Source organism: Poromitra crassiceps (assembly GCF_964638095.1).
Source record: "Poromitra crassiceps genome assembly, chromosome: 9".
In the NCBI taxonomy this organism is placed as follows: domain Eukaryota; kingdom Metazoa; phylum Chordata; class Actinopteri; order Beryciformes; family Melamphaidae; genus Poromitra; species Poromitra crassiceps.
The window spans coordinates 33,619,690-33,647,084 of NC_139630.1; the positions used below are offsets into that span (position 1 = coordinate 33,619,690).

General features: G+C 45.0%; 1 protein-coding gene across 1 annotated transcript; it reads left to right on the top strand.

The window, feature by feature from the left end:
• Positions 1-4,981: 4,981 nt before the first annotated feature.
• On the top strand, positions 4,982-6,321 carry LOC310782275 (B2 bradykinin receptor; the record flags this gene model as incomplete). The annotated part of the gene is made up of 2 exons (XM_083642952.1): positions 4,982-5,346; positions 5,589-6,321. 2 exons carry the CDS (start codon positions 4,982-4,984, stop codon positions 6,319-6,321), a joined length of 1,098 nt encoding a protein of 365 aa, XP_083499078.1.
• Between the last annotated feature and the right edge of the window lie 21,074 nt (positions 6,322-27,395).

Here is a 27,395-nt window from a genome sequence, read left to right on the forward strand (position 1 = left end):
TTTATACTGGGTGCACTCAAGACGTCCTTTCTTATGGCTGCTCCATTACATCAGATAGGAAAAATCTGTGCTTGTGTGCATCATTCAACATGACTTATTGTGGGCCTATTCCGGCCTTAGGCATAAACGAACTAAGCGCCTAAGGCACGAATATACTTTGCGGGTCCGCCGCGGTCCGTGTGACGTAAATTCTGTCATCAGAGGGTGTACGCTAGCTAATAGTTTACTACTAGTTTAATCATTTCCCACTGAGTTAATGCAAACTAACGTTGTGTTACAGTCCTCTCCTCTCTTCTGTGATGATGCACCAAAAAAGTCATATTGATTAAAAAAAATGGCGTTCTGGAGCAGAGAAAAGAAAGAAGAAGAAAACGGTAGTTACAGGTGGCCATCTGGGCGATACGGCAAAACAAGTCAAAGTCGATGATAATGGTTCTGCTAGATTTACACTATAGTAGGTGTGAGAATGATCAAGCATTGACAAATAGTCATTAGTACTGGTACTGGCAGTACTGAGTCAGTGGGGACGCCCAAATCAAATTCTGCTTAATCTTGATGATCAAGGTTTGGGCATGGTTGGATCTTGAGTAGAATTTGAAATAAAACTGTGGGTTTGAATAAAGCTTGGGCAAACAGCATGCATATGTAATGGTCCTGCTGTCGGGACTAGCAGGGTGAAAGAGATTCAATCTACAGTTACTCTATGTAAACCAATCACAGAGGAGGAGATGGAGATAACGAGAAGCAGATTCGGAGACGGTTGACAATTGAGATGCAGATGTGGGCTGCAACTCAATATATAAGATATTGCGTATAGTGAATCTTTTCTACATTCATTTCATACAATAATAGATGGAATGTACAGAAATCCTGCATCTTATTTGTGATCTGAATATTTATGGATTTTTATAGCATGCACTGTTTGCCCTCTTAATCAACATTTCTCCTGCCTGGGCAAGTAGAACCTCTGATTTCATAGAGATTTAAGAGATTTCATTTGGTGTAAGTCATATGCAAAGTAAATCATCCCATCTGGATCAAATAGCTTTCACAAATAACTCTTTAAGTGTTTGTTTTACGCTGTTAGAGGCACCGGATGGGTGTGAGTTACTACATTGCGGGCAATTTCATACAGTCAAATGGGTTGCTGAGATTCTCTAAGATGTATTGTTCTCGTTTTATCCTACAGTAGGTGGCAAACGTCTGGTAAAACAAACATACAAACCCATAGCAGTATTTTTTCACGCAGCTAATGTTCCCTTAACTTAATAGAACTCCTATGTGAGGACGCTCATCTGGGTGGCTGGTACTGTAGGCTACTTGATAAGATTAGAGTGAACAGGCCTGAAGGCCTTGAGCCATCACAGAGGAAGGTCAGTGTTGCAGCAGGTCCAGGAGGCTTCAGTATCTCACTTCAGCAGCTATATGAAGCTTCTAGAAGCCAGGCGGGGGCAGTGACAGTGAAAAGGAACTGAACAGTGCCAGGAAATACAGACAAAATAGGTTATTATTAGGCAATAGGCATCTATTTTATGTACGGTTATTTTTTCTCATCTACTCTCTTGTGATTGGATCATATTGTTCTCTAAAGCTTTGTTCACACGGAGATATTTATTTTTCTCCCCGTCGCTCGATTCAACCCTTTGGAATCGCTCTGTCGCTGTGTTTAAATCGCTCGTCATTCGTCAACAGGCACAAGAATTGACGGACATCTGGGGGCTAACGTTAGACAGGATGAAAACGCGATGTCATGCTGTTTGTCCACTACGAGCCACCGTAGTTGTTTACAAGATAAGCCTATCAGCGTGCTCCTAACGCGAGCTTGCGTATCTATACCGGTAGTACAGACTTCACTTCATGTCAGCTGTCAGCCTGTCAATGCGGTTTGTTGCCACACTAATAAACCATTTTTGCATCAGTTGGCCTCTTTTTGGATTTCTTCCTTTGTTGTTGTCAGTGTGCGTGTTTCCTAAACTTTTTGTTGCTAGCCAGGCAGGGAAGGCTTTTGCTGAGGCACACACGCTCTATTTCAGAACCTGCCCTATTTCACATTCACACAGTTCCACACACACACACATCGATATCTGGCAGCCGGCCAAAACAACCACACTCGCTCCAGACTTGGCCACCGGCCAACTCCGGAGCGAGCGACCGGGGGGGCCGAGCGCTTGGCCGAGTGGCACCTCAACAACAGCTGCTGAGCAATGGGAGGGCCTTCAGTTCCTCATTTATTTTTCTCACTCAAAACTTTCCTGGCCAGTCCAGGGATTTGAACCAGCACCTTCAGGTCTGAGGCCGCAAACCTGCTTCTCTCACCTTTAGGCTATTAGGAAGGTCGCTTTCACATATAGGCTGTTTAGTCCGCTTTACCCGCGCCAGAGTTCGTTTCCTCGGATAGTGCGCTTCGTTTGGGGTGGTGTGAAAGCGCAAACGAACTCTGTGGCGGAACAAACAAACAAACTCTGATCCGCTTGAAAACGTGGGTCTCGGTTCGCTTCCAAGTGAACCCTGGCGCGGTTCGTTTGTTGTGTGAAAGCAAAACGGACTAAACACAAGAGCGCCAGTGCATCTGATGCACTCATGCAGTGCATCATGAGTAGAAGACGGTAGAAGGAAGCAAAACAAACACTGCGGCGTGCACACGTGTACAGTACCTGTGCGCCATTGAGGCTACTTTCATCTGCAGAATGAAATGTTCAACAGCTTGCTGCCTCATCTGCTGCTCATATTGGGCACCTTCTTGTTAAATATTTATTTGATAGTAACACCAAAGTAAAACCAGAAATCCCAATATCGCAGGTGGTGTTGCTCCATGGTTTGTGTTGTACGGATTCACTTGTGTTGTTCAGTCAGCCCTCAGCCAGGCAAGAAGCCTGCTGAAGAGAGTAGAGATTTCCCTTCTCTATTCTGTCCAATAGACGAGTGACTGTTTCGACCACGTGACATTTTTCAGAAAGTTTGGTGGCTTGTGACAAATTGCTGTGTGAAAGTGAACCAGACCAAACGAAAATCACAACAATGTTGCAACTTCACCCCCCCGAATCGCACCGAGTCCACCAGCTTATATGTGAAAGCGACCTTAGGAGTCTCTTTTTAAAATATTTTTTTCACGATTTTTTAATCCCATTTTTATTCCCCATTAGTGCTGATTTTAATTGATTTATCCTGGTTGCCGCTCCACCCTCTGACGATCTGGGGAGAGCCGAAACTGGCTCCATGCTTCCTCCGAGACATGGGCAGTTAGCCAGCCGCTTCTTTTCACCTGACAGGGGAAGCTTCACCGGTAGGACATAGCACGTGGGAGGATCACGCTATTCCAACCAGTTCCCTTCCCTCCGAACAGGCGCCCCCTAACGACCAGAGGAGGAACCACATTAGCAACCAGGATATTGCATGTTTTGGTGTGGGGTTCCTATATGAAGGAAACCCCCGGGAGGCACGGGGAGAACATGCAAACTCCACACAGAAAGGCCCTTTTGACGACCCCACCCGGGCGGTGGGCACTCGAGGACATGCGGACGGGCAGGCACTCCTTCAGCGCTCACAGCGTCCCAGGTGAGAATCGAACCCAGGACCTTCTAGCTGTGAGGCGACAGCTCTACCACTGAGCCACCATGCCCCCTCGACCTTAATAGTCTCAACGGACTATATATACACTCGCTGCTTCCTGTTTTGAGTGATATTCATCTCGAAAATACAAGCAGAGGTTTATCTCAATGCAGGTGCCATTAAATCACACGTCGGCGGCCGACGCTTCCGATACACGAGCCAAGAATAGACACATTTGTTACTAAAACGTCGCCTGTCACTGAGTCAAGGATGGAAAGTGAAAGCAGAACGCTGTTGGACGCTGGATAGCATGATGGTGAGCCAACAGTAGCTTGGGGTGGAAACAGATGTGAGCTGTGAGTGACGACACGGTGATGATCTCTGGGTCTGCACATATAAAAGTGGACGGTCTCCCAGTGCGCGCCGCAGTGGAGAGAGGCTACATCACCACCACGATGATGATAATGTGCTTGGATTGAACGTGGAGGGAAAGGGCAGAGCCACAGAGATAAGGTGAGTGCACAGAGGCTGACTGGCATCTCCAGTCCACCAAGCAGATAAGAAAGGCGAAAGGCTATTTGTCGGCGAGTTCACGGCTGGAAATAGATTTTTATTCCCAGCCTCCGTCTGGATATAGAGAAGACGCAAACTAGGCAAAAGTCGAGCCAAGAAGAGCCAGATTTACTTGCAAGCCACTTTGGACGTGAACCGTGTTTATACTCACGTCATAATAACCTTTACTAAAGAGTGGAGATCAGGCCATTTTTGGCACAGGCATGTGTGCTCGGAGAAGGCCACAAATGAATGTAAACTCTAGAGACAATCTCAATAGGTTTTGCCAAAAAAAGAATCCAAAGCGAGAGAGTCGCACTTTTACGACAACGCCAGGTATCACAGACTATTCCACAATAAATCCTAGCTTTTGCGCTGAGTAAAGCAGGGGAGTATAGTGCTGAGTAAAGCAGGGGAGTATAGTGCTGAGTAAAGCAGGGGAGTATAGTGCTGAGTAAAGCAGGGGAGTATAGTGCTGAGTAAAGCAGGGGAGTATAGTGCTGAGTAAAGCAGGGCAGTATAGTGCTGAGTAAAGCAGGGGAGTATAGTGCTGAGTAAAGCAGGGCAGTATAGTGCTGAGTAAAGCAGGGGAGTATAGTGCTGAGTAAAGCAGGGCAGTATAGTGCTGAGCCATTCTGCAAATGGTGAAACACTGCGATGGTATCTGTTTCTCATTAGTGATGAAACATCTCTCATTTCCGCAAGAACCTCTGAGCGGAGGCAGCGAGGCACTCCATCAAAGTATGGATGATTTCATAACCTCTTCTACCAGGAATGCTCCGGCTACCCAATTTATGCAACGCAGTCATACTTCTTCTGACGGCAGTGGTTTGACCAGCTACCGCTATCATTTTGACCTTCCAGCTTTCCAATGCTTCCAATGGCCCCGACGGTTGCGAACGCGTCGGACTGGTCGTTCCCCACGGTGGACCCATCCTCCCTGGACCCGTGCAGCAACTACACGGAGGCCTGGCAGTGGCTGTCCTCCCTCCAGCCGGCCTTCCTGGGTGTGGTGAGCGCTGTGGGCGTGGTGGGGAACGGCCTGGTCCTCTGGGTGCTCTGCCTGCAGAGGAAGCCCTGCACGGTGGCCGACGTCTACCTGGGGAACCTGGCCGCAGCCGATCTGGTCATGGTGTCCTGCCTTCCCTTCTGGGCCGTCACCATCGCCCTCGGCTACCAGTGGAACTTCGGGGAGGTGCTCTGTAAGCTGGTCAACGTGGCCATCTCTATGAACTACTACTGCAGGTACAGTATAGTGCTGGGAAGTTCAACGTACGGTTAGATTAGTCCGTGTATGTGTCTTCTCTCTCTCCACTCTCCTCCTCTCTCTTCTCCCTCTCCTCCTCTCTTTCCTTCCCTCTCTTCTTTATTATGCCTGTTTTTGCTTTATACAGTATAAGTTATGCATTGTGTTTATTGATTAATGTGCACATTAGACGTGTGAATTAGGGCTATACAAAATAAACTCAACTCTACTCGACTTGCAGCATGCTTTTCCTGGTGCTGGTGAGTGTGGACCGCTACCTGGCCCTGGTGCAGCCCATGAGGCCGAGCCGGCTGAGGAGAGCAGCCTGGGCCAAGCGGATCTGCCTGGTCATCTGGAGCCTGGGCTTCCTCCTCAGTCTGCCCGTGCTGTGTTTCCGGACCGTGAGCTACGTGCCGGACCCCGGCGTGGACGCCTGCATCCTGGCCTACCCGCACCCGGCCTGGAGCGTGCAGCACAACGTCACACGGAACATTGTGGGCTTCCTGATCCCCGTGCTGGTGGTGACGTACTGCAGCCGTCACATCGTGGTGGCGCTGAACGACGGGCGAGCGGGGAGGATCCCCGGGGTGCGGGCGGAGAGGAAGGCCACCTACCTGGTGCTGGCCGTCCTGGGCGTCTTCCTCTTCTGCTGGACGCCGTACCAGGTGATGAGGTTCCTGGACACGCTGGATTACTTCCAGGTGACGCCCAGCTGCATCTGGGGTCACGTCCTGGACATCGGCATCCAGCTTTCGACGTATCTGGCGTACAGCAACAGCTCCGTGAACCCCTTCCTGTTCGTCATCGTGGGCAAGCATTTCAGGAGAAGGGCGAAGGAGGTGTTTGGGAAAACTCTGAACCCCTGGTCAAAAGACTCGAGTTACTTGACCGTCATTTTCCCCTCGACGAACAGACTCAACGAAACGCAGCATATATCCATCGAAAAACTTGAACAAAAACTATCGGATTCTTGACGGCTGATGAAACGTCTGCAAAAGTATTAATCTTGTCAAACTGCTGTGATCAACTTGAATCAAAACAAACTATAAAAGTTTTTTTTTTTATATTTATTTTCTTCTCAGTTTTAACTTAATTTGTTGTTTTCTTGTGACCAAACAAGGTGCAGGAATTGATGTGGGATCCTCCAGATGTGTAGTGGAGTAATTACCGGTGGCCATCTGGCTGCGTATTGCCAAGGGATTGATTACCACAAATAGTGTCCTTGGCTCTGTGTGTGTCCTCTTCCCTTTGCCTTGTCTTATTGCATGTGTCATCATGTTGTTGACTCACCAGAGGAATATTGGGACCTTACAACAGACTCAGTTTGGATGCAACATCTTGGAGATTCATGGCATAATCTATGCACTAAACAACTGCTGCCGAGTGTTGGAGATGAAACTAAATGTGATATATAAAGACTTTCATTGTCACCGAGCTTCTGCTGTCTATGATGGAGTGCGTCATTATGAAGGCTAAGTAATTAAGAGCTGAACTATAAAGGGGAATTATTGCATTGTGATCTAATTTAAAGAAGAAAAGGTCGTATCGGCGTTTGGAAAAAGTTGTGATGCTTACTGTGTGCCTTCTTACTGTGTGCCTTCTTCTTACTGTGTGCCTTCTTACTGTGTGCCTTCTTACTGTGTGCCTTCTTCTTACTGTGTGCCTTCTTACTGTGTGCCTTCTTACTGTGTGCCTTCTTACTGTGTGCCTTCTTCTTACTGTGTGCCTTCTTACTGTGTGCCTTCTTACTGTGCCTTCTTACTGTGTGCCTTCTTACTGTGTGCCTTCTTCTTACTGTGTGCCTTCTTACTTCTTACTGTGTGCCTTCTTACTGTGTGCCTTCTTACTGTGTGCCTTCTTACTGTGTGCCTTCTTACTGTGTGCCTTCTTCTTACTGTGTGCCTTCTTACTGTGTGCCTTCTTACTGTGTGCCTTCTTACTGTGTGCCTTCTTACTGTGTGCCTTCTTCTTACTGTGTGCCTTCTTACTGTGTGCCTTCTTACTGTGCCTTCTTACTGTGTGCCTTCTTACTGTGTGCCTTCTTCTTACTGTGTGCCTTCTTCTTACTGTGTGCCTTCTAACTGTGTGCCTTCTTACTGTGTGCCTTCTTACTGTGTGCCTTCTAACTGTGTGCCTTCTTACTGTGTGCCTTCTTACTTCTTACTGTGTGCCTTCTTACTGTGTGCCTTCTAACTGTGTGCCTTCTTACTGTGTGCCTTCTTACTTCTTACTGTGTGCCTTCTTACTGTGTGCCTTCTTACTGTGTGCCTTCTAACTGTGTGCCTTCTTACTGTGTGCCTTCTTACTTCTTACTGTGTGCCTTCTAACTGTGTGCCTTCTTACTGTGTGCCTTCTTACTGTGTGCCTTCTAACTGTGTGCCTTCTTACTGTGTGCCTTCTTACTTCTTACTATGTGCCTTCTTACTGTGTGCCTTCTTCTTACTGTGTGCCTTCTTACTGTGTGCCTTCTTACTGTGTGCCTTCTTACTGTGTGCCTTCTTCTTACTGTGTGCCTTCTTACTGTGTGCCTTCTTACTGTGCCTTCTTACTGTGTGCCTTCTTACTGTGTGCCTTCTTCTTACTGTGTGCCTTCTTCTTACTGTGTGCCTTCTAACTGTGTGCCTTCTTACTGTGTGCCTTCTTACTGTGTGCCTTCTAACTGTGTGCCTTCTTACTGTGTGCCTTCTTACTTCTTACTGTGTGCCTTCTTCTTACTGTGTGCCTTCTTCTTACTGTGTGCCTTCTAACTGTGTGCCTTCTTACTGTGTGCCTTCTTACTGTGTGCCTTCTTACTGTGTGCCTTCTTACTGTGCCTTCTTACTGTGTGCCTTCTTACTGTGTGCCTTCTTCTTACTGTGTGCCTTCTTACTGTGTGCCTTCTTACTGTGTGCCTTCTTACTGTGTGCCTTCTTACTGTGCCTTCTTACTGTGTGCCTTCTTACTGTGTGCCTTCTTCTTACTGTGTGCCTTCTTACTGTGTGCCTTCTAACTGTGTGCCTTCTTCTTACTGTGTGCCTTCTTCTTACTGTGTGCCTTCTTACTGTGTGCCTTCTTACTGTGTGCCTTCTTACTGTGTGCCTTCTTCTTACTGTGTGCCTTCTTACTGTGCCTTCTTACTGTGTGCCTTCTAACTGTGTGCCTTCTTCTTACTGTGTGCCTTCTTCTTACTGTGTGCCTTCTTACTGTGTGCCTTCTTACTGTGTGCCTTCTTACTGTGTGCCTTCTTCTTACTGTGTGCCTTCTTACTGTGCCTTCTTACTGTGTGCCTTCTTCTTACTGTGTGCCTTCTTACTGTGCCTTCTTACTGTGTGCCTTCTTCTTACTGTGTGCCTTCTTACTGTGTGCCTTCTTACTGTGCCTTCTTACTGTGTGCCTTCTTACTGTGTGCCTTCTTACTGTGTGCCTTCTTCTTACTGTGTGCCTTCTTCTTACTGTGTGCCTTCTTACTGTGCCTTCTTACTGTGTGCCTTCTTACTGTGTGCCTTCTTCTTACTGTGTGCCTTCTTACTGTGTGCCTTCTTCTTACTGTGTGCCTTCTTACTGTGCCTTCTTACTGTGTGCCTTCTTACTGTGTGCCTTCTTACTGTGCCTTCTTACTGTGTGCCTTCTTCTTACTATGTGCCTTCTTACTGTGTGCCTTCTTACTGTGTGCCTTCTTACTGTGTGCCTTCTTCTTACTGTGTGCCTTCTTACTGTGCCTTCTTACTGTGTGCCTTCTTACTGTGTGCCTTCTTCTTACTGTGTGCCTTCTTCTTACTGTGTGCCTTCTTACTGTGTGCCTTCTTACTGTGTGCCTTCTTCTTACTGTGTGCCTTCTTCTTACTGTGTGCCTTCTTACTGTGTGCCTTCTAACTGTGTGCCTTCTTCTTACTGTGTGCCTTCTTCTTACTGTGTGCCTTCTTCTTACTGTGTGCCTGTGTGCCTTCTTCTTACTGTGTGCCTTCTAATTATGTGCCTTCTTACTGTGTGCCTTCTTACTGTGTGCCTTCTTACTGTGTGCCTTCTTCTTACTGTGTGCCTTCTTACTGTGTGCCTTCTTCTTACTGTGTGCCTTCTAACTATGTGCCTTCTTACTGTGTGCCTTCTTACTGTGTGCCTTCTTCTTACTGTGTGCCTTCTAATTATGTGCCTTCTTACTGTGTGCCTTCTTACTGTGTGCCTTCTTACTGTGTGCCTTCTTCTTACTGTGTGCCTTCTTCTTACTGTGTGCCTTCTAACTATGTGCCTTCTTACTGTGTGCCTTCTTACTGTGTGCCTTCTTCTTACTGTGTGCCTTCTAACTATGTGCCTTCTTACTGTGTGCCTTCTAACTATGTGCCTTCTTACTGTGTGCCTTCTTACTGTGTGCCTTCTTACTGTGTGCCTTCTTACTGTGTGCCTTCTTACTGTGTGCCTTCTTCTTACTGTGTGCCTTCTTACTGTGCCTTCTTACTGTGTGCCTTCTTCTTACTGTGTGCCTTCTTCTTACTGTGTGCCTTCTTACTGTGTGCCTTCTAACTATGTGCCTTCTTACTGTGTGCCTTCTTACTGTGTGCCTTCTTACTGTGTGCCTTCTTACTGTGTGCCTTCTTACTGTGTGCCTTCTTCTTACTGTGTGCCTTCTTACTGTGCCTTCTTACTGTGTGCCTTCTTCTTACTGTGTGCCTTCTTACTGTGTGCCTTCTTACTGTGCCTTCTTACTGTGTGCCTTCTTACTGTGTGCCTTCTTACTGTGTGCCTTCTTCTTACTGTGTGCCTTCTTCTTACTGTGTGCCTTCTTACTGTGCCTTCTTACTGTGTGCCTTCTTCTTACTGTGTGCCTTCTTCTTACTGTGTGCCTTCTTCTTACTGTGTGCCTTCTTACTGTGTGCCTTCTTCTTACTGTGTGCCTTCTTACTGTGCCTTCTTACTGTGTGCCTTCTTACTGTGTGCCTTCTTACTAGGGCTGTGCCGATTCACTTATCTCCCGATTCGATACTATCACGATACTTGGGTGCCGATTCGATATATATTGCGATTCTTAAGTATTGCGATTCTACGATTATTGCGATTCGATATTACGATTTATTGCGATTTTTGTTTATTTTTTCTTTTATTTTTTCAGTTTGTTTTTTTACACTAGATTAGAACATGGGAAAAGTTGAATCATACACTTCTAGAGACTGTATATTATAGCATGAGTAGGGCTGGGCGATATAGTTAAAAAGCATATTGATATAACATCTTTCATATCAGTCTATATCGATAATTATTGATAATTTTAATTAATAAAATAAAAAACATGAGAAGAAAAAGGTTGCATTTAGCCACTTTATTTTGAACCACCTTATTTTCAAGGCACACAGGTAGGTCTAATTTGTCACACACACACATACATGCTCTGAGTGCAACTGCAAGCAGTAATTTACAGACATGGTGACGTTTTACTTTGATGACAGCCTAACGTTGCCAGCCTTCTAAAAGAACGTTTGGTAACGTGTATTTCAGGGTTGTAGTGTTAACGTTAGGTGAATCAGAGGTGTGGAAAAGCCTGGGTTTTGCTGCTACAAATATGCCATAGGCTGTAGGGCTGGAGGGCGACTGCGCTGGGGACCGCGCGCCGGTGGTTGGACGAGAAAAAGCCTTGCCTCGCTGAAAATGCGGTACATTTCTCCATATCAGTTTTATATACGCATCAAGACTCTCCGCCCAAGCAGAAGACATAAAGTCATAAGCTGTGTGCTCAATAGATGACACAATTAGTTATTCTTCCTGTCCCAAAGTACAAGTAAATCCTTTCCAACAGTTCAACTTTGTCTCTGCTGACAGAAGCGAATTGAGCTGCGGATGCCATTCCGTAAAGTAACGTTGCAGACGTCCGTATTTGTGAAATTGGTGTCTTAACATTAACGTTAATTTCCCGGGCGCTTATTAATAGATAGGATACATGTTGACACGTTACGTTAACACGAATTGAAACTCAACCACATCGAATTATTTGTAACGCCGGGTGAGATCAAACGAGTGGCGTCAGCGGAGGACCAAAATGCGAGACTCAATCATTAGCCAGGAATGGGTCTCGCGCTACTTTTTCTTGCTAAAATAAAGCTGATAATGTACAATTTGATTCAAGGGGGGGGGAACCCTTTCAGAGTACAACACAAACTGTCTATTTTCCTGCAACTCGACAGTGCTGCAGCCAGGAAATGTCGGGACTCTCGGCTCTGGATCAAGGGATATGATTTGCTGTGTGTGAGTGGGGGCGGGTCATGGGGCGGGTGCACTCGGAGTTTGTCTGTTAAATGATTGGCTATTTCCGTGTCACTTGTACTAACAAGGTACATGATTGGCTGTATGAGCCACGGAGCAGAGGGAAGCGCTCTATGTGATTGATGAAAGTGGGAGCATTTCATACATAAACAGAAAAAATGCAATTATCGATTCTGGAATAAAAGATCGATTCAAAAAATCGTGACATTAAAAATCGCGATACTTAGGTGAATCGATTTTTTCTCCCACCCCTACTTCTTACTGTGCCTTCTTACTGTGTGCCTTCTTCTTACTATGTGCCTTCTTACTGTGTGCCTTCTTACTGTGTGCCTTCTTACTGTGCCTTCTTACTGTGTGCCTTCTTACTGTGTGCCTTCTTACTGTGCCTTCTTACTGTGTGCCTTCTTCTTACTGTGTGCCTTCTTACTGTGCCTTCTTACTGTGTGCCTTCTTCTTACTGTGTGCCTTCTTACTGTGTGCCTTCTTACTGTGTGCCTTCTTACTGTGTGCCTTCTTACTGTGCCTTCTTACTGTGTGCCTTCTTCTTACTATGTGCCTTCTTACTGTGTGCCTTCTTACTGTGTGCCTTCTTACTGTGTGCCTTCTTCTTACTGTGTGCCTTCTTACTGTGCCTTCTTACTGTGTGCCTTCTTACTGTGTGCCTTCTTCTTACTGTGTGCCTTCTTCTTACTGTGTGCCTTCTTCTTACTGTGTGCCTTCTTACTGTGTGCCTTCTTACTGTGTGCCTTCTTCTTACTGTGTGCCTTCTTCTTACTGTGTGCCTTCTTCTTACTGTGTGCCTTCTTCTTACTGTGTGCCTTCTTCTTACTGTGTGCCTTCTTCTTACTGTGTGCCTTCTTACTGTGTGCCTTCTTCTTACTGTGTGCCTTCTTACTGTGTGCCTTCTTCTTACTGTGTGCCTTCTTACTGTGTGCCTTCTTCTTACTGTGTGCCTTCTTACTGTGTGCCTTCTTCTTACTGTGTGCCTTCTTACTGTGTGCCTTCTAACTGTGTGCCTTCTTACTGTGCCTTCTTCTTACTGTGTGCCTTCTTACTGTGTGCCTTCTTACTGTGCCTTCTTCTTACTGTGTGCCTTCTTACTGTGTGCCTTCTTACTGTGTGCCTTCTTACTGTGTGCCTTCTTACTGTGTGCCTTCTTACTGTGTGCCTTCTAACTGTGTGCCTTCTTACTGTGTGCCTTCTTCTTACTGTGTGCCTTCTTACTGTGCCTTCTTACTGTGCCTTCTTCTTACTGTGTGCCTTCTTACTGTGTGCCTTCTTCTTACTGTGTGCCTTCTTACTGTGTGCCTTCTAACTGTGTGCCTTCTAACTGTATGCCTTCTTCTTACTGTGTGCCTTCTTCTTACTGTGTGCCTGTGTGCCTTCTTCTTACTGTGTGCCTTCTAATTATGTGCCTTCTTACTGTGTGCCTTCTTACTGTGTGCCTTCTTACTGTGTGCCTTCTAACTATGTGCCTTCTTACTGTGTGCCTTCTTACTGTGTGCCTTCTAATTATGTGCCTTCTTACTGTGTGCCTTCTTACTGTGTGCCTTCTTACTGTGTGCCTTCTTCTTACTGTGTGCCTTCTTCTTACTGTGTGCCTTCTAACTATGTGCCTTCTTACTGTGTGCCTTCTTACTGTGTGCCTTCTTACTGTGTGCCTTCTTACTGTGCCTTCTTACTGTGTGCCTTCTTACTGTGTGCCTTCTTACTGTGTGCCTTCTTACTGTGTGCCTTCTTACTTCTTACTGTGTGCCTTCTTCTTACTGTGTGCCTTCTAACTATGTGCCTTCTTACTGTGTGCCTTCTTCTTACTGTGTGCCTTCTTACTGTGTGCCTTCTTACTGTGTGCCTTCTTCTAACTATGTGCCTTCTTACTGTGTGCCTTCTTCTTACTGTGTGCCTTCTTACTGTGTGCCTTCTTACTGTGTGCCTTCTTCTAACTATGTGCCTTCTTACTGTGTGCCTTCTTCTTACTGTGTGCCTTCTTACTGTGTGCCTTCTTACTGTGTGCCTTCTTACTGTGTGCCTTCTTACTGTGTGCCTTCTAACTGTGTGCCTTCTTACTTCTTACTGTGTGCCTTCTTACTGTGTGCCTTGTGTGCCTTCTAAAGGGGCGTTCACACCGAGATATTTATTTTTCGCTCTGTCGCTCAAGTCAACCCTTTGGAATCGCTCTGTCGCTCTGTTTAAATCGCTCATCAACAGGCACACGAAATGACGGACATGTGGGGGATATAACGTTACGCAATGTCATGCTGTTTGTCCACTACGAGCCACCGTCATTGTTTACAAGCTAAGCCTATCAGCGTGCTCCTAATGCGAGCTGCATACCGGTAGTACAGACTTAACTTCATGTCAGCTGTCAGCCTGTCAATGTGGTTTGTTGCCACACAATAAACCAGCGGTTTGTTCCAAGCCAGTGTGATCCTTGACTCGCTCTCACACGGCAGCCAATCAGCATTGAACAGCGAGCGACTGATGCCAGCGTATTTTCGCTCGAGTTGGAATATTTCATCTTGAGCGACGAGCGTATTTTTCTCCCTGTCGCTCTGTCTCTGCCGCTCGGACGCCCAGCGATTATTCTCCCAGGCGAATATACGCTCAATCGCTCGTTTGCATTGACTTTGTATGTAAACTCGACTCCAGCAACAAACTTTAATAGGTCGGTGTGAACGCAGCTTAACTGTCACCAGCGCTAAACGCCAGGTGCGTTCATTAAAAGAGGAGCACGTTTAGCGCGTCCTTACGTAGAGAATGAATTGCAGAAAGACGCTGGCAGCTCCAAAAACGCTTTTGGTCTGAATGTCCCCTTTTATATATGATGATGATGATGATGATTATGATGATTACACAAATTCATATCCTGCCCAATATGAGTCCAGTCCTCTGAAAAACACAACTTGTAGAATTAGTTTTCCAACAATGAAGTGTGAAATTAATGCAGTTTAAGATCAATAGCTTTGACAGATTTAGGTGCAGAAATGTCAATGCATAGTTTGTTTCAAGACCCAGTATCATTTCAGTACAATAGGCCTTAATGCTACAATAGATGAAACTGTGTCTGTAACTGTGGACTCCACTGTTTGAAACAAATGACTTATTTATGATGTGGACTTTATGAAGATTAAACAGCCTGAGCCTATCCTAAAAGACTAGCCAACTTATCTAGGTTGTAAGTTGTTAAAAATAATAATACCCGAAATGCATCATTTGTCATCTCTAAAATATTGAGGTTCCAGTATGTAAAAGTGTCAGCAGTCTTGTACTCGAGTCCAAGACGGACTAGTCCTGGACTCTTTTTTTGTAATGGGCCCTAATAGTTTGGCATAAGATACAGAGTACTGCAGGGTACTCTGTAGGCTTTATCCAGAAATCGCCGCCATTTGGTTCGTCAGTGGAAAAGTCTATGGGGTTTTAGAATGGGGATTTCACTTAAATGCATAAAATAAGGTCTGTGGTTCACAAAAGTTTATGGGAAAGCAAATTTGTGTTCGGCATGATACTCTTCACAAACGTGAATAACTTTTATGCATTTTAAAGCGGGTTTTTTTAAATCGCAAAAGTCATACGTTATTCCCGTTTGTGAAGATTATCATGCTGAATCCAAATTCGCGTTCCCATAAACTTTAGTTAACCACAGACCTTATTTTATGCATTTAAGCGAAACTCCCATGTTAAATCTCATAGACCTTTCCTCTCACGAACCCGGAAGTATACTTCTGGACTCATTCCTGTGGCTCGCTATTGATAACAGTATTAATACTGTGACTTAATTTTGTGTAAGGGCAGGTATGTGTCTTCCAACTACATGCAGATTCACACTCATGTTCTGTCATTCTGGACTCGAGCGGAACTCGACTTGGACTCGTCTCTGGTGACTCGGACAGGGGACTCGAGACTTGACTCACATTCGAGGTATAGCGACTGACTTGACAAAAACAGTGAGTGTCATTACTCTGTCAACCCGGGACCTTCTTGCTGTGAGGCAACAGTGCTAACCGACTGAGCCACTTGTTGATAGAAGTGAAGATATGCTAAAGGGTAGCAACCTAATTAGTTCACGAGCTAATGACCCTACTTAGTGTTGCCAGTTCTGGAGGAAACACTCAATAATTGTAATTATTTGGCACGACAGTGGGTTCAGGTTAAAGGTATTGAATATCAGCACAAACACATGAAGTGGTCTTATGCTAAGAAAGTTGATTAAGGTTGAGAACTTTGAGGCATGCCATGACCTTCCTCTGATTATCATAATGAATGTATATAATGCATCCAGATAGCTCATTATAATCCCTGCAGGGCAATCTATGATCTATGAATCACTCAACTTGTGGTTGGATTATGTTCAAAAGGTTAATTTCTACTGGGCCTGTCCTGTCTGAGCCATGGTAATGAACCCATGCAATGACATCATTTTAACCCTTATTACTTAAAGGACCATTAAATAATCCATGAGCTTTATGGACCTCTATCTGTGACCAGTAGGAACTGCAGCATCAAATGAAGTTTAGCTTTCTTTCTCCTACACAAGTCTTTCGCACAACTCACTTCAACCCTCTCCTGTCCTGTTGTATATAACTGACATGGACAATAAAGACACACATTTGAAGACTAAGCTAGAGCAAAAATCCAACAGAAACATCTAAGAGGAATTAGGTAATAAAATCATAGTGCAAGATACTAGAATAATAATGTTGCTTTGTCAATTTTGGCTTGAGAATGAGGCTTTTAACTTCAGTCACTGAAATTACGTTTTGAAATGGCAATTGCTGGTTAGTTTCAAGGGGGAGTACAGGCCAGAAAGTGAGTTTTGAAATCCAGAATCCAGAATTCTCAGCACCTGGTGAAATAGTCGTTCAATCAATCAACAAGCATATCTATCCCCTGCATATGAAGGTATAAGGTAAAAAATCATACTCATTGTCCCTTTAAAGCTGACTATAATTCCTTTGTGTAGTTCCAGTTGGGGGGAGTGTTGTGACACCTAGCTGCCAGTACGTAGGCTATTACAGTCTGGTGCTGCTGAGCAGCTGAACTGCAGCAGTTATAGTGTAAAGCATTATGAACTCTTATGTTTCATTTTTCCAGCCCGTCTGGGGATTTGAACCAGCAACCTCATGGCATATCATTTGTCAGGACCCAGCTCCCTTGCTCCAGACCTCTGAAGTGAAGTGGAGATCTGATCCAGGACACAACAGGCTCTCTCTGTCTGGACTGCTTAATGTGGAGTAATCTCAAGCATCGAGCTGTTCAGATATGAACCACCAGAGGGCAGTCTCTTACCATAATTCACTGCTTCCAACAGCTTCCAACAGTGTCACATAATAGGCTACAAGGCATACAAATAAGGATTACTCTGTGGCGTCATCATATTGAAAATTGTCTGCCTGCATGAATCAGTATTAATCCCTCCATCTTGCCTGATGTAAAGTTTAAGAGTTGTATTACTGAAGAATTGTGATATTTAGATTAGAAGTCCCCCAATAGGCTTGTTGGGGAATTGGTCTCAGATAGCACAAATGCTATATACAAGATATTTTACGAGATATTTGTGCACTGACATGACATGCAGACTTGTTCCCACTTCCTATTCATGTGAAATTAAGCTTTTTCACCAGCTGTGACAACATAATGTCACACAGGTCTTTGGATTGCAACAACATGGCATGTGCATAAATTACCAGTATATAAAGGCAAATATTTCTTGTGATTGTGCCTACCATATATTCAAATTAGATTATGAGGCTTAATTGGGGGCAAAAATCAAAAATCAATCAACAGCAAAGTTTGGAAAACCACACAGGGTCTGTAGCTACAGCCATTCTCTATCTCAGCCACAGTCATGGCAAATGTGTAGCAGCCTATGTCTCTTGTCAAATAAAATAACTGATTACTGGATAATATGATTCAACAATGCATGGGCTACTGTAACGTTGTCAAGCCAAGCCTGTATTTGTATACATCATTACATTACATTACATTATGTCATTTAGCAGACGCCCATTTTCCCCAAAGCAACTTACAATATCACATCAGTATCACAGCTCATCAAGAGCACAGAGAACAGCATGAAACACAATTAATGACAGTCAGACATCTAGAATAGAATAGCACTTGTAACATTAGTATACGGTAGGTATAAAAGTAACAAGTAGTAGTTTGCTTTTGCAAACGGTGACAGTTCCAGAAGGGTCTAGCCTAGGTGTAGTCCAAACAGGTGAGTTTTTAGTTTACACACGCACACAACACAAACACACACACACACACACACACACACACACACACACACACACACACACACACACACACACACACACACACACACACACACACACACACACACACACACACACACACACACACACACACACACACACACACACACACACACACACACACACACACACACACACACACACACACACACACACACACACACACACACACACACACACACAGAGCAAGCAATATGGCACAGCCTCCCTGCCAGATGCTTCAGTCTAGTTCGACTCCCGTTGACGGGACCTAGTGTCCTCTAGTAAGAGAGTGGCGTCAGCGGAGGACCAAAATGCAAGAATCATTAGCCAATGAACAGCCAGGAATGGGTCTCGCGCTACTTTTGCATGCTAAAATAAAGCAGATAATGTACAATTTGATTCATTTCAAGGGATGAAAAACCCTTTCAAAGTACAACACTGTCTATTTTGATGCAACTCGACAGTGCTGCTTTTTTTACTGAAGAGTTCCACTTTCTACTTCCTGGAAAAAAAACTGGTCCATTGGAGTGAATGCGTCAGATCCACAACCACTTTGCGGGTGTGGCTCAGGTGATGTCAGCGAGACTAGGTGATGTCAGACTAGACTAGACTACAGACCGAAACACTCAAATCACACATCAAATCAATTGGCACGGCGGCCTAAGCAAAATAACCACCAATAACTTACCCAATGCTGACTTTGATAAACTTCCACCGTGTGCCCCAACTCTCCACGCCAGAAGACGAGGCAAACAAATCCCACTGGTTGTGCTCCGGCCTCCGGGTCTTCCTGTTCCGCGTAATTCCAACTTTTCATCAAAGTTGATCTTGAAAACGCCATCAATAAATCCGAAACATCTCGTATAGTAGCGTGGTGGCCGCTGTCAACGTGAAGTAAGGCTAAACAAAGCTGCCTGGCTGCTGGCTGGCTAGCTCGGGCTAGCTAGCTAGTTTATTAGCTGTGATTCCTCTCATTGAGCTGCTATCCCTGGCGGCAGCAGGCGGAACTTGTCATGAGCAAACGACCACAGTGTCTAAAAGGCAGGGTAAACATGTGTGTTGCACCTGTGTACCTTACAAAGAGGCTTCTTCATTTAACCCTTCACATTCCAACACAAACTGAGTAGGCAAGTGTATTTCATCAGATACATTTTTGTTTAGATGTAGATGAATGTCAAATTATGAATGAATCAAATACAATTAGAACTGATGACTTTTTTAGAATAATGTTAGGCCCTCAAATAGGGCCTAGAAGTCCTGGCTTGAGGGTTCCCCTGCAATATGGACATATGAATCTATTCTAAATGGCATCTTAGTTTCTAGCACTGTATTTCTCTCCTGTGTCTTGATTATTCTTCCTCTTGTTAAACTGTTGATTCTAAAATATACATCAGTTAGCCTATTGTTGTACGTGTTATTTTAATTGATTTTTTATTATTTAGTGTTTTACAGGTGTCCATAATTGGAGTAAGGATGTGTTGCCAAGACACGCTGGTGTAAATTAGAAGAAATAAAACAGTCTTTATTTTGTTACAGATGAGCAAATAAAAAGTCCAGACGCAGCCTCTCGTTCAGTGTTGGAAGTTGATGCCACAAAGATGCTGCCAGGCTCCAGGGATGCAGTTGCCATGGAGACGATACACTGATGTCTAGCTGGGCTCTGTAAGCACGTCAAGACTGTGAAAGTGGCTGGTAGACCTGCAGTAGCTACTGTTTCACATGTTTTTGTTAGTGTATTTCCCCTCAGCTCAGGAACATAATGTAGCGTATCGGGTAATTACGTGTATTGGGGTGTTTCCGTGCTTGGCTAGGAACTGATATGTGTGGGTGTGTTCCTAGGGGGAAGGGGATATATGTGACCAGCGGCCGGGGCGGAGGCCAGTCAGGCCATAGACATATATAAGGCTAGATGGCTTAAGGCGGAGTCAGCGTCGTTGAAGCGCCGCCATCTTGCTACGGCAGGCTTTCTGGTACGTTCTCTGGTAGCTGTTGGAGGGTGCACAGACAAAAATACTCATAACTTGCTGAAATCTTGACGGATTTACAAACGGTTTGGTTTATTACAAGCATATTCCGTTCCCGAGATATGGCAACAACAAAACAAAAAACACAAAAAACACTATATTTTTGATGGGCTCCAAATTACACCAAAATTATACCGAAGCATCTATGCCATGAGAGGGATTCAGGCACAAAGTTTCATGCAGTTTCATCCATTTCCCTAGGAGTTATGATCATCTGATGTGATAATACTAACCCAACAACAGATGCTCATAGCTCCTAGCAAAATGGATGAAACTGCATGAAACTAGGTGCGTGAATTCATCTCATGATGATGATGCTTCAGTTTAAGTTTGGTGTAATTTGGAGCCAAAAATAATAATAAAATGTTAGCGTTTTTTTAACCCATAGATATATATAAAGCTGTGGTGCCGTAGCAAGATGGCCACCATGCGACGACGTCGCTCTCCATTGACCGGCACCGCGGGTAAGCCATCTAGCCTTATATATGTCTATGAGTCAGGCTATGTGAGGGAGCTGACCGGGTGGTTGCAGAGCTAGCAGCGAAGCTAGCTGCTAGGAGCTATATTGCGAAGACAAGAATAAAAAGCCTGTACCAACTTCAAGTCTCCAGTTCCTTGGACGAATACTCACTTTGTTACATTGGTGTCAGACAGTAAAGCGGTAACGCCTCTGATTCGGCCGAGAGGGGAGAGGGTGAGAAGGAACGGCAAAAGAGACGGGTGGTGCGGCTTTTTGGCTCTAGATCTAGCGCTAGTAAGTTAGCTACCAGGGGTGCTAACTGCTAACTGCTAGCTGCTAAAACCACGTGCGATGGTGCGCGGAGAATGGCCATCGGTGAACGGGAGGAAAGGAGAGCTGACGGCGGGGATCAGCTCGATGCTGGCGGGCATGGAGGCCCGTGTGTTGAGAGAGGTCGGACGGCTGGTGGAAGAGACTCCTGCCTGGGCAGTAGAGGTGATGCGGGCGCTGCGAGAAGTCATGCAGCGGGTGGACTTGATGAGCGCGGAGGTAATGCAGCGGGGAGAGCGGCTGGAGGAGCCACAGAAGAGACTGTGTTGGACCTGCAGAGAGCCGGGCCACGTGGCGAGGTGGTGCCGAGGCGGTCCCGGGAGACGGACCGGGTATGCGGGACAACGACATGGACAGCAGGGAGTCTGCTGGGCATGTAGCGCGATCGGACATCTAGCCAGAGAGTGTCCAGAGGCTGTCGGAGATCGGGGGGCAGCGGGAGAAGAGAGACGTGCAGGCGGCGGACAGGTGAGACTCTGCTGGACTTGCCAGTCACCGGAGCACTTGGCCAGGGACTGCACTGAGAGTGTGGAGGCCGGAGGTGAGACGCAGGCTGGGAAGAGCGTGAGCAGCCGGGGAGAAGAGAACGTGGTGACGGATAGGAGAACGGTGCTGCAGGGGAACAGCCAGAGGGAAGAGAGGGACATCGTCTGCAGCGTTGTTACAGTCGGGAGAGCGACGCTCGTGTCTCCGAGTGAGCGAGAGGGGTTACCGCCGGGGGAACCGGCCCAGCCTAACCGCTATACACCCCCTAACGTTGCACTGCGGAGAGCCGAGGGGAAGATCGACGCCGGTGGTGTTCGCTCTGCTGTCCTCAACCCTGGAGGAGGGGGACGGAAAAACGAGCGGAGAGCCGAGGGGAAGATCGACGCCGGTGGTGTTCGCTCTGCTGTCCTCAACCCTGGAGGAGGGGGACGGAAAAACGAGCGAGTGCGAGGCCGGGAGGACGACGCCAGGGTCATCTGGAGAGTCGACGGGCGCGAGTGGAGACCGGAGGACGGGGATGTCGATCCGGTGCTCGTTCGTGCATTTGGCTACTGGAACAAACAAAAGGGGGGCTTGTGTTTAAAAGAAAAAGAAAGTTGATGTAAATGTGGGTTGAATTGAAATGTGGAAAAAAGAAAGGAAATAATGAAAAACTAGACATTATGGAGTGCCTAATGGGAAACTAGACATTATGGGGGTACCTAATGGAAAACTAGACATTACGGGGTACCTAATGAAAAACTGGACATTATGACGGGGGTGCTGAAAAGAAAAGACTGTTTGTTGGGGAATTAGAATTTGATGTGGTGATGGAAAAAAAATATGGTGTTGGGTGTGTTTTGGTACAGGGGGATGTGTGTGGGTTGTGCATGTCGCGTGGAAGCGACATTAAATTTGTGTGGGGGAAATGTAGCGTATCGGGTAATTACGTGTATTGGGGTGTTTCCGTGCTTGGCTAGGAACTTATATGTGTGGGTGTGTTCCTAGGGGGAAGGGGATATATGTGACCAGCGGCCGGGGCGGAGGCCAGTCAGGCTATGTGAGGGAGCTGACCGGGTGGTTGCAGAGCTAGCAGCGAAGCTAGCTGCTAGGAGCTATATTGCGAAGACAAGAATAAAAAGCCTGTACCAACTTCAAGTCTCCAGTTCCTTGGACGAATACTCACTTTGTTACAATATTAAAGAAAAATAGTTCACAAGTCGAGAGTAGAGAGTGAGGGGTGGGGGTGGGGTGGGGTGGGGGAGTTGGAGCATGATGTACCTGTAGTGTCCTGAGACGGACGGTTAATAATGTTTTTTAATATAGACATCAAAGATATATAAAGCAATTCTCCACTCCATGAAAAAAAAACACAAACACTTTATTCTGGCGATAGGTCCAGATATCCTACGAGCGATGTCCAATACTGGGAAGCAGGATGACCGTCATGTCCAAAAATGCCTTATTTTGAAGGTGGTGTGGTGCGCGTAGCTTTGCAGAAAATAGAGCCAAGGCCAGCGTTGTATCAACCAAGCAACACGTGGAGCTTGTGGAGCCTTCATTTGGAAAAACTGAAACTATCGGATGTTTGCTCGCTCGCTCGTTCACGTCGACTATTCGCTTGTATAGAACATTCATTCATTGGTTTATTAATTTTCTTTACCCGAGATCGTCAGTCGATCACAGGGCTAAATCAGCATGCAAATTTTCTTAATTCAAATGTAATGGTTCCGCATTCTGTATACGCTGTTGCTGGGTACGCTGGATTTTTGGGAGGGGGCGGGGGATTCTTACAAAAACACCCTCTGGTAAAACCATAGGGTAAAACTCAGAACAATCCCAGTAGCTTGTAATGTAAACCATGATCTGCTGTTGTCCTCATTGCCATGCTGCCGTCTCCTTCATTAACATACAACAGCCTCACAGCAAGGGAAGAGATTAGGGTGCAGTTATTAACATGGAGATCTGCAGCCTGGCTTGTTTTTGGCTTTGTGTTTTGTGATGATGATGATGGTGGTGGTGGTGGTGGTGGTGGTGGTGTGATGATGATGATTAGTAGTAGGGATGTAACGATAACCGGTTTTAATGATAACCGTGATAAAATTCCTTACGATAACCGTACCGTTTCAAATTTTCATTTTATCGTTAAAACCGTGGTACCGTGATTACAGTGCGTTGAAAAACATGGTAAATACTGTCCATCATCAACCAAAGTTGGCAACCTTCTCCCAGATGCAAATGTGCAGCCTTGGAGAAATGATTTCAGTGAGTGTCTAAATCCTTTTGGGGTCTGGGTTTTCAATATTAAACGTCGTAAAATGATTTCAGTGAGTCTCTGTACTTTTTGAACATTTTCAACAATATTTTTACAAATACCGTGATAATACGATAACCGTGATAATTTTGGTCACGATAATGGTGATGTGAAATTTTCATACCGTTACATCTCTAATTAGTAGTAGGCCTAGTAGTTAGTAGTAGTATTAATGTGGAGATCTGCAGCCTGGCTTGTTTTGGTTTTGTGTTGATGATGACGATGATGATGATTATTATCATTATTATTATCATTAGTAGTAGTAGTAGTAGTCCTAGTAGTTAGTAGTAGTATTACTGTGGAGATCTGCAGCCTGGCTTGTTTTTGGCTTTGTGTTTTGTGAGCAGTGATGTGAGTCATGATGGCTACTTCATCCTAACCCCAGGCAGCTGGCAAGACATGGCTGTGGAAGATGAGCGCTCATCCAGAGACAAGCAGGAGGGGAGACTTGACACTGACACCACAAGATGACAAGACAGCAGAATCCAGCACAATCAAGACTGTTCTTGGCCACAGCGGCTCAGGTGGACAACATTCATCTGAAGCAGTTCAAACTCATTTGACACGTCCCGCAGCATATGCTGTGGTGACACATACGCTTTGACAGCATGATTTAATAGATGAGGGGTCGGGGATAGAAGATAAATTAAGTCTTTGCTTGACAAAGTAATGACATTCAGGCGCTGTCCAATTCTCAAGTGAATGATATATATAGGTGGCATTTCTAGGTGGGAAGTTGTAATTAGGCTGTCTGAAACCAGTTTGATACATAAGTTCACTGAATTTGCAACCTGTCTAGGTACCTGGTTTTGGCCAATTTTCGAGGAACCATACGATGGTACCTTTGGTGGGTTAGGATATCCCATAATATCTTGCGACCCTTCCGATCGACAAAGAAGAATAAAGCTATCCCCAAAACTTCCTCCAATGGTGCCACCCACAAAACCTCTGCAAGAGAAAAAAGTGCAACAACCATGCACTAAATAACAAACATCACATCACTTTCTTTCAGTTTTTATTTTAGAATAGTCAATAGCATAAACCAGTTGTGCGCCCAGTTGTTTGTGCGGTGTCTGGAAAGTCACTTTTGATGGATACTAGGAAGCATCCTACCGGACTGTAATGCTAACTAACGTTAACGTTACTTTAGGAAACCCCCTCCGCGTGCCCCAAAGCAGGACTACACAGCCAGCAGGATAGCAGCATGGCAGACCTTCAAGTGTAAGTGGAGTTTGTTTTAACCATGCTTTATGAAATGATAAGCTGTCATTATTTAAGTAACCTTACCCATTTGTTTGTGAATAATGCAACTTTCTCGTTAGCTGGGTTTCACGCTTTTAATTTGAAGGCCGAAAAGGGAAATGGTGTGATAGTAGAATGAATTGACACTGGTCTGTCAATTCTATCATTTCACACGTACCATTTCCCTTTTTCACCTTCAAATTAAAAGTGTAAAAACAACGAAACGTTAGCCTGTGAAGCCTCGACCTGTCTGGATTATAGACAAGTTTCCCCGCGCTGTGTATGTAAGTTTATGGTCTCAATCACTATAAAGGCCCAATTACGCTCAACGTTAAAGGGATACGACAACATTTTTGGAGATTCGCCATATTGCCAATATTAAATGTAGACTGTGGAGGATGCCTTTATCTTCACTGTGCGTGCAGTACAAACAGCGGTACACTGCTAACTGCTAATAACTAGCAGTACAATGGCAGTATATATGGTACAACTGCCTATCCCCGTTCAGTCGCCCAAAATACACATTCCAACTGAACTAACAGAGTAACTGAAGTTACTTCCCCGTTTGCCATGAGGTGAATAGCAATTTCGGTCTGCATTCGGCATTCATTTTGTGCATAATTCTGCATGTTGACAGTGGGATTTATGACATCACTGATGATGTCACACATCACTGGGATTTATGACATCACTGATGTCACAGTGGGATTTATGACATCACTGATGATGTCACAGTGACATCACAGTGGGACAGAGACAACAGACAGAGCTCTAGCTCCCATTTATATACTGATGATAAAAGGGTATGCTACTTAAGCCACTTCTAAACATGAAGTCTGGACCATGTCCGGCTAGCCAGAGCAGGATATTTTCCGGTTTTACCTTTCTAGACATGAGGAGTCTAGTTTAGAAACAGCTGGAAATGGTCCGTATTCTCTCTGCCGATGGCGAGTAGAGTGGGCGGGGGGAGGGGTGCGGTAGGGTGTATCGATTAAAAGAAATGTGATGTGGAAACAGCTTTAGCGAATCCGTAACCAAACTCGATTCAAAAACATGCAGTTTTAACGGGAGATGCATTCCGACGCATTCAGGCGATAACGTGGGGTGGCAATGCGCCAGAAAAAGTGAGCGCTTGCCTTTGTTACATTGCCCAAAAGCCGCCAGTCAAAATAGTGGTCGCACCGTCGCACGAACATTACACTGTGGATGATTTTACAAGTGGCATTCAAGTCATAGCTGACTAGTTTTCAATTTATTTCTCCCCACAAAAGTTAGGCTATATGTCTCGATATAGGCTGATGCAACTCTTGCATTTTTACATAGCCTACAAGACAGACAAGTCGGGAGGAAAATAAACCATTCAAGCCGTTTGCAGCACTTGAGGAAACCGCGAGTTTGCTTGTTTAATTCGTTGATATAAGCGATTGACCGAAGATTAATTAATTAATAGGCTATGTGAACGTTAGCGGGTACTTTAGCCTATGCAGTAGCCGTAGGCTAAGTAGTAGGCTATCATCTCCTTGTTGCATTTTTAAACTGGCAGATGGGGGAGAAAGAAACGATTCAACTTTTACTTGTTTACTCACCTAATTTGGCTCTCTTCTAAATAATCCAGCCACTAACATTACGTGGCTGGATTCATGAAAATAATGATCACCGGGACATTAATGGTTTGTAAAGTGCCATATAACCACCCGCCCACTCAGACAGACTGTACATGATCTGGAACATGAGCTGCCGGTGTTAAACAACAGTCATTTTTCCAATAATGCGGATCCTGTACTAGGGGCTCAGATGGTCATGATCCGCACTCGCGGGAGTGAGCATAAGGCGGCTAATTGTTTCGAAACATGCAGGCCGACCGGCTAGCAGCTGGTTATAATCCGGATTTCACTGCATGTTTAGAAGGGGCTTTAGCCTACAGTTTCTTGCATCCAGGTAACATATAAATCACACAGGTTGCCTAACCAAACTTGAGCTACTGCTACACTTGCAGCAGTCCCTTTGCAGGTAACTGCACTGGTACAAAAAGTGTTTTACATCAAAAATGGTTGCCTCACTTTGACCCGGGAAACTCTGCAACCAAATCACAATAAAGTTGAATTGTTAAACTTGATTATCAATTAAATGTTAGCTGAAGAGATTATTCTAATATGCTGCCACAGATTATTCTTGTTGTGATTTAAGTCACTTTAATTAATGCCAGGCTAGAAGTAATATACTGGAGAGATGAAGTTTAAATTAATTCCTTTAACCCTATAAAGCCTGAACCATCAAAGAATTGAGAGAAAATTCAAAGTCTTGTTGGTCCTTCTGACAAAAAAATAAATCAAATATCATTTTGCAAGTCTGATTTTCAAATCGTCTCATATATGATACATCAGGCCTTATAGTCCTCACGTTTTTTTTTCTCAACAAACAAAAACATAATAAAACAAGACAAGATTTAACACAAACTTTGTCCTTTAAGCATGTTAAATTAGGGATGCACGATATATATTGATCAGATAAATTATCGGCTGATATAGGCCATTTTACGTTATTATTTATTATTCCGATAATGAAATTTTTGCCGATATATCGAGCCGATAATACGAAGCGAACATCCTGCTTTCACCTGGGCTTTCATTGACAGCGCTGATGTCATCACTCATGATGTAAAACAGCTGCAGCAGGGCAGTTGGTTGGCCGGTGTGGATGTTTTTCACATTTTCAGATTATAACA